The following is a 6,674-nucleotide window of genomic DNA, read 5'->3' as shown; positions in this document are numbered from 1 at the left end:
TATCACGCAAGTATTAACAACAAAGTACTACCAAATAACAACCCGCTACAAGTCAAATGTCAGAGATGGGCGGTCTTTAGTGATGTCTGAATTCTAAATGATCAAGCGCTGACCTGTGAATGAATTCTGAAATCCATCCAAATTCACTGAACAATTCAACAGTCCTCGATTAACTGATATTTACTGTTATCGGTATTCAGCAAGAATAATGCCAAGCAGTATTTTTAAACAAACTTTCTCCTCGAAAACTCGATTTCAACCTTTGCCAGAGGAAATAATTTTAAAAAAAGTATTCAAATTTGTAAACATTGGAGTGTAGTGGTCTAGTAAATAAAGCTGTTCAGTTTATTTTTTGACAAATTTCCTTTGCACGCTTACACGTTAGACAATAGATGGCTAATTATACCCTCGCATGCTTTCAGTCTCTAACAGCATGTTTTTTTAATTCATCTCTACTGATAAACCACTCTCCAGCACTCATTACTACGTGCAAACACTAATTCGATTCCAACAATTTTAACATTAAATTAGCTTTGTCACATTGTCTGTCTACTCAAATATATTTCTTTCTATTGTTTGTTTTTAATTACTTTAATTGGTAGCAGTCAGTTCATAGAAAATTTGGTGGCAAGTGTTAGAGTATTCTTTCCCTTTCTTAGAAGCAATGGCACCGAAAAAGTTTTCACATCATGGGGGTCCTTCATTCTGAATATGTCTACTTCATATTAGATCGTGCAGAAATTTCTGCCAGTGGTTATTAAAAATGCTTTGTTTACCAGTCAGGCGAGCAGATTGTTTTAAGAATTACTTTCTACAGGTAAAATCATTGATTCGAAATTGAGCTCTTTTTCTACATGACGACTTGCTGCACTGTAGATAATTTCCAATTCACAAAATGGCAAGTCTTTCTCCAAAGTTGTCAGGAAGACGTTTCTCGCACATGATACCGTCAAACCCTTGCTGACACACACATGCAAATCCATATTTACTATTGGTGTATGGTCCATCTACGCATGTGCCGCCGTTTAAGCAAATACCAAGGGAGCACGGTCTTGAGACTGTATAGGGAAACAGACAGAGTACAGTACATGGAAAAAACTATTTGGAATTATTTGCTGGGTAGTCGGAAAAGTTCTGTTGTTACCACTTCAGTTAATACATCCAGCGCCCACAAAAGATAAAATCAATAAGCAGCTCTAGTTGATTAGGTTTATTCTTTCACGAAGTTCACGTATTGAGTGCCTTTTTCTCTCCCTTTAGCTTTTAGTATCTATTGAATTTTATGAAGAAATTGTTAATTAGCTGAGAACTGTAGCCTAAAACAAAAAATATTCTGAAAATTATACTTATTCTGCCTTGAGAGGGTCGAATTAACGCTGGACAACACAACATACCTGTATTCCACAGATAATGAAGTAAAACTGCAAAGTCTCCGTACCTTTACACCTCTTTCCAGAGAAGCCTTGTTTGCACTGGCAGGAGTATTGATTACCAAATCTTAGACAAACCCCATCATTATGACAAGGGCTAGGGTGGCATGCAGAGGCTATACAAAGATACGGCGTCGGTGTTATGGTTAGTGAAAAGTTTAAGTGCGATGATTAAATATATTAGCTGTCGATATTAAAATAAACGTTATTTCGAGAAATATTTAATCAGTTATAAAGCCGTATTTCAAATATCCATGTCCCTTCCTAATTCGGGCAATGTCCATTCGATACGGCCACACAGCCAAGAATGGGAGAGGTAGGTTTGTGAAGGGACAGATTGAGCTTTTTTAAATTGATGTTATACCATCGAGTTATGCCTTTTAATTAAAAAATTATTAACTGATCTATTTATCTTTATATCTAGCGTTATTTTTTAAGCAGATAAAGACAGATATCTACAGGCAATACTATGATAAAAGTTATATTAGATAACTCTGCGGATTTGTATGATTGGATCATGGGCCTTTAAGTCGAGTACACCATAAAAAGAACATACATGGGAACATGTCTTCCTTTTTTTTATATTACAGACAATCCTACAAATTTTACTGACTTCTAGTGAAGAGGAGACTGAAAAAGGCGTATTCGTGGTCAAGGTTCTATGTCTGATTGTTTTCTTGTTCTCTTTAGACATAAATTACTACAAAACGACGAAAAAACGATCTGCTTTCAGGAAATGACTGATTTAAATGATAGTTACCTTCACACCGCTTTCCATAAAATCCAAAGCGGCAGTCACACCTGTACCCAGAGCTTTCATCTCTACATGTTCCTCCATTCAGACAGTAAACAGAATTACACTCGCTGATAACTAAAAGGAATGAAAACATAGCGCGAGAATGGAGTCAAACATAGACCGAAAAAGGGTTTTTCTATTTGATGTCCAAACAAAACTTTTGATCGAGCTTTGAACTTTGCGACTCTAGCAGCAGGTTAAACTTTACACGCATCAAATGGTCAGTCTACTTTATTATTTTAGATCGCAATTTGAGCCCTGTATCATCGCTGACAAGGGAGGGGTAATTTTAAGCCACCGAAATTATTGTCGAGAGTTGTCTTTGCGAGGCAAAATGACTGACGGGTCTCATCGAATTTGCTTAAAATTGTGGCTAGTTAAGTTACTGTTTACCAAATTGGTATACCCGTATACAGCTCCGCGTGTGCAACAATTGGCCGATATCTACAAATACTTTTTAAAATTTATTTTGCAAAATTCAACTTTTTTTCTAAAATATATTTCAATAAATTCTTAAGAAACTATTCTCGCATGGGCATGGTTATCATCAGGCTATAATACCACTGACCTTCACAAGTTTTTCCTTTAAAACCTTGTGGGCAATTGCAGATAAAACTATTGCCCATTTCAAAGCATACACCATCATTCTTGCACGGATTTGGTAGGCACTTGTTGTCAACTGAAGAAAAACACAAAGTAAACCAAATTAAATGACGTTTAAAATTAAAAATTACTAGATGGTGGACATATAAGCTTTTTAAGAAGTGAACTTATTAATATGATAACCGAACTTTGGTTACTGTTAAAAGTACTTTATAACGAGCCAGCTCCAATGTTTATAAATATAAAATTCCTGGATCAATATCAGTATCTGGGCAACAGCCCACCTACCCCTTCCCTAACCCAACAACAGTCTATTGATAACAAGTAAGAGTTAATATTGGGTTAGGGGAGGGGTTGGTGGACAGTTGCCCAGATACTGATATTGATCCAGATTCATCAACGGGAAAGAAGAACCCTCTAAAACGAGATTCACCCCCAGCGTGTGGCTTCAAAGCTCGGGTTGTAGTAGGGCTAGACAAGCATCTGGGAGGCACAGGTTCGAATCTCGTCGGAGCCTGAACCTTTTCTGCAATTGCTTCAATTGCAGTCCACCTGCGAAGATAACTATGTGCTTGAAGCACCGCTGTATCAAAGCTATGCCTCTTTTCTTCATTATTAAGACCTGCGTACGTCGAAGATAGAGGTACTTGCGACAAAAAGTTAAAAGTAGTAATATGTAATTTGATGATACTCACTTTCGCAGTTTTTCCCTTTGAATCCTTCTGGACATACACAAGTGTATGAATCCTCAGACTCGCTACATGTGCCGTCATTACGACATGGGGTTGGGTGGCAAAGACTTCGTGCTACAAGGATGAAAGTAGTCCTAATTATATGTATTTGAAAAGAATTACAGCTAAAAGTTGGTCAGGTACTAACAACGTGCTAAGGCAGCAGAAATTATGCATAGGAGACGTAATTTAGGGATTCTTCCTTGCTTGGACAATCAACAACTTACTTTCGCAATTCTCTCCAAGAAACCCCACAGGGCACGTACACAGATGTCTTCCAACTGCTATTTCGGTACATGTTCCTCCGTTTTTACATGTTGAAGGTCTGCACTCTTTTTTAACTGTACGTTCAACAGCATATAAATCAGTTTCGATAAGCGATTTCCCAAGTATCAAATTAAAATAATTGTCCTAAGCCTTTTTGGCAACTTGTGCCAAGCAAAATCTGAAGCTAACTAGCATCTGGCATGAGTAGCATTGAAAGTTCACTTTCACTTTCAATTTTTCACTCTTCGCACGACAAACGTGTCACTTAATCACTTAGGTTTCATTTTAAGATTCTAACTGGAAACGTGAAGTTCGTGGAAGTGTTTTACTCCAAGGTTTCGCGCTTTATTTGGTTTGTTTGTTTGCTTGTTTCTTCTTTCTTGTGATTTTGTTATCAAATCGTCACTTTCAAATCCTAAGACCCACATTTGAGAACATTCATATACCTTCACCTCGAATAACAAACAAAGCAGCAATTGCATCTGTTCCCGCGCCAAATACAGCACACTGAGTTGAATCTAATCAAGGGAATAAGCTTCTTAGTCGCTCTTTGCGACGTGAGTTAAAAAAAATGCAACAAACTCCAAACATAGCAATATTAAATGAATATGCCTACAAATTTATATCATCATGTATTGCTAAATCACAATTTGCACGAGCCTTTGTAACAAATTCTCTAAGCTGGGCTAACGTAGAGCATAAAAGGATTTAACTCATCGTATATTTTTTATTGCATCATATATAACCTTCGCATCTTGTTCCAATGAAACCAGGCAGGCACTCGCAATAAAATCCATGGCGCCTTGGAACGCACATTCCGCCATGGTGGCACGCATGGAAAAAACATGGTCCTGAGTAGATAAGAAAAAAAGGGCTTCAACTCAGCTATCAGGACTACTCAAAAAAGTGCATTGAAATCAAAAGGTTAAAGACATATAATGTAATTCTAAGTAGCACTTGAATATTCATTGTATATTTTATATATTTACTTTTCTCTTGGTGGCATTGGTGTATGCAGTGACCCTGAGAGCGAAAAACTACAATTTCACATGTCAAATCGACCGTGAGGGGTAACTGAAGCCTTTCTAGGACCAAAGTTGTTAATATAGCCTCACAAAATATTTCTATAAAGTGCTTACACCTTTAATTCCCGGGCAACTGACTCTTAACGATTAGCATCCTCGATTGTCAGAAAACTGTTTTCAGTGTTTTGGGGTGAGAGGCAGTTGATATCAATCTTCCACTTCGGTGACACTAGGCAGTGTTTCATTAATTTCTTTTGGAATATTTGTTAATTCTGAACTGTGTTTGAGAAACCGCGACAGAGGGTATGGAAAGTAAAATAAATACGTAAAAGGCAAAGGTCATTCAATAGCTACCTCTCTCTCCTCGATGAACCAGGAACATCCTTCGGTCAACGGGCCTTGACATCGGTTCATAGGGAGGAGCTGGCGCGAAAAAGAAGTCCCTCTTGTTAAAACTAACAGTTTTTTTAGCATCGTTACCTTTCTTCAGCCTTCTCTTTAAAGAGCTGGCTTTGTTCATGCTATCGTACAGTGAAGTAGAATATTGGTGGCGCTTTGTGCGTAGTTTTATGCTGCCTGGGATCTGCGTCTGTTTAAGTACAATATCACTTCCTTGTGACAACACATAATCCATTTGTGCAATTGTTTGTTTCTTCCCGATACTCCTCCAGATTGGACTTTTCTTTAAAATCATCGCTGTTTCAACAAATATCATCGAAGAGAATATTGTCAAAATATCTAGAAAGGTCATCAAAATACAACACAACAGCATGACGATGACTTGTTTTTACATTTCTTGGTGTCAGTTCTGTCACCCAAAAAGCTCATAGGATAATCCCGTCAACGGTTGTCTTTTGCATCTTCCATTAGGAAAGGCAAAGAAACACAACTTGTTCCGGTTCCGAGGCGCTCTGATCATTAAAGATTGAACGTTTTTTCCGCACTTGTCAACTTTGACCCATTTTCCTTTGTTTGCGATCGCTACGCCAAATTAACCGTGAAAGGACAACCTGTCCTTGCAAAAACTGTCATTGTTTTAGAATAGCACCTTTTAAAATTGATCAAGCCAAGTCTCTCTCATTCTCTTTGTTTCGATACCGAGGGCTCGGTTAATTTCCCCCTAGATATAGCTGCAAGTCAATAGACACCATTGCAATAATTAGCAACCAGTTGGCTCGTTTTATTCGTTATGTCACGATCTCAGCATGAAAGCGTTTAAAAGCGTTTGTAAATGTACATGTACAAGCCGAAATCTGTGCGGGAAAAGTGCACTAAAAAAAAATATGTCTCATGAATTGAGCGATTAATTCGACCTGCTTTCATGGCACTTTCTTTGTAAAAAATCAAATCAAGCTTTTTTTTGGTCGATGATAGATTTTGCACTCCAGGAGTGAGATCATGGGTGAGAAAATCTGTTGAATTTCTCATCCCCATCAGCAATTGTCAGTGAAAAGATTGATTGGAGGCAACTGAGCAATTGTTAAGACAATGAATTTAAATTTAGGCATAAACGCGCAGGTCATGATTGTTCTTAAAACTGAAAACTGAAAACGATCTAACTTGATCCAATTGGAACGACTACTAGGCAAAACAAAAAAATGAGAACGTAGATAAGAGGAAGGAGTTTTCCAGCAGATGTTAGATCGTTTAGGTCACTGCAACCTCTCTGGTTTTCTTTTGTTTCTTCTTTCAGAGACCTAAAAAGTGCTCTTCATGCATCTCACGCTTTTTGATCTGCTACCCATGGCGATTGACCACAATGAGTAATTTATCAGCTCTAAAATTAAGGGCATGAATAAATATTTGATGGCTGTTGAGTTAG

The 6,674-nt window shown here is 37.7% G+C and overlaps 1 protein-coding gene across 4 annotated transcripts; it reads right to left on the bottom strand.

Moving 5' to 3' along the window:
- Positions 1-341: 341 nt before the first annotated feature.
- Positions 342-6,062, bottom strand: LOC131777284 (notch homolog 2 N-terminal-like protein B). Of its 4 annotated transcripts, none has more exons than XM_059093552.2 (8): positions 5,207-6,060; positions 4,574-4,678; positions 3,788-3,901; positions 3,525-3,635; positions 2,795-2,905; positions 2,191-2,301; positions 1,439-1,546; positions 342-1,058 (listed from the first exon to the last, which is right to left on the bottom strand). In XM_059093552.2, exons 1-8 carry the CDS (start codon positions 5,622-5,624, stop codon positions 889-891), a joined length of 1,248 nt encoding a protein of 415 aa, XP_058949535.2. In that variant the 5' UTR covers positions 5,625-6,060; the 3' UTR covers positions 342-888. The 4 variants fall into 4 exon arrangements, with proteins under 4 accessions (XP_058949535.2, XP_058949536.2, XP_058949537.2 ...); XM_059093553.2 differs by having other exon boundaries at positions 897-1,058; positions 1,395-1,546; positions 5,207-6,062; XM_059093554.2 differs by having other exon boundaries at positions 921-1,058; positions 1,439-1,472; positions 5,207-6,057.
- Positions 6,063-6,674: the final 612 nt, after the last annotated feature.

Source organism: Pocillopora verrucosa, chromosome 5 (assembly GCF_036669915.1).
Source record: "Pocillopora verrucosa isolate sample1 chromosome 5, ASM3666991v2, whole genome shotgun sequence".
NCBI lineage: Eukaryota > Metazoa > Cnidaria > Anthozoa > Scleractinia > Pocilloporidae > Pocillopora > Pocillopora verrucosa.
The sequence above is the reverse complement of the archived record's forward strand: the minus strand, read 5'-3'. Positions and strand labels throughout refer to the sequence as shown.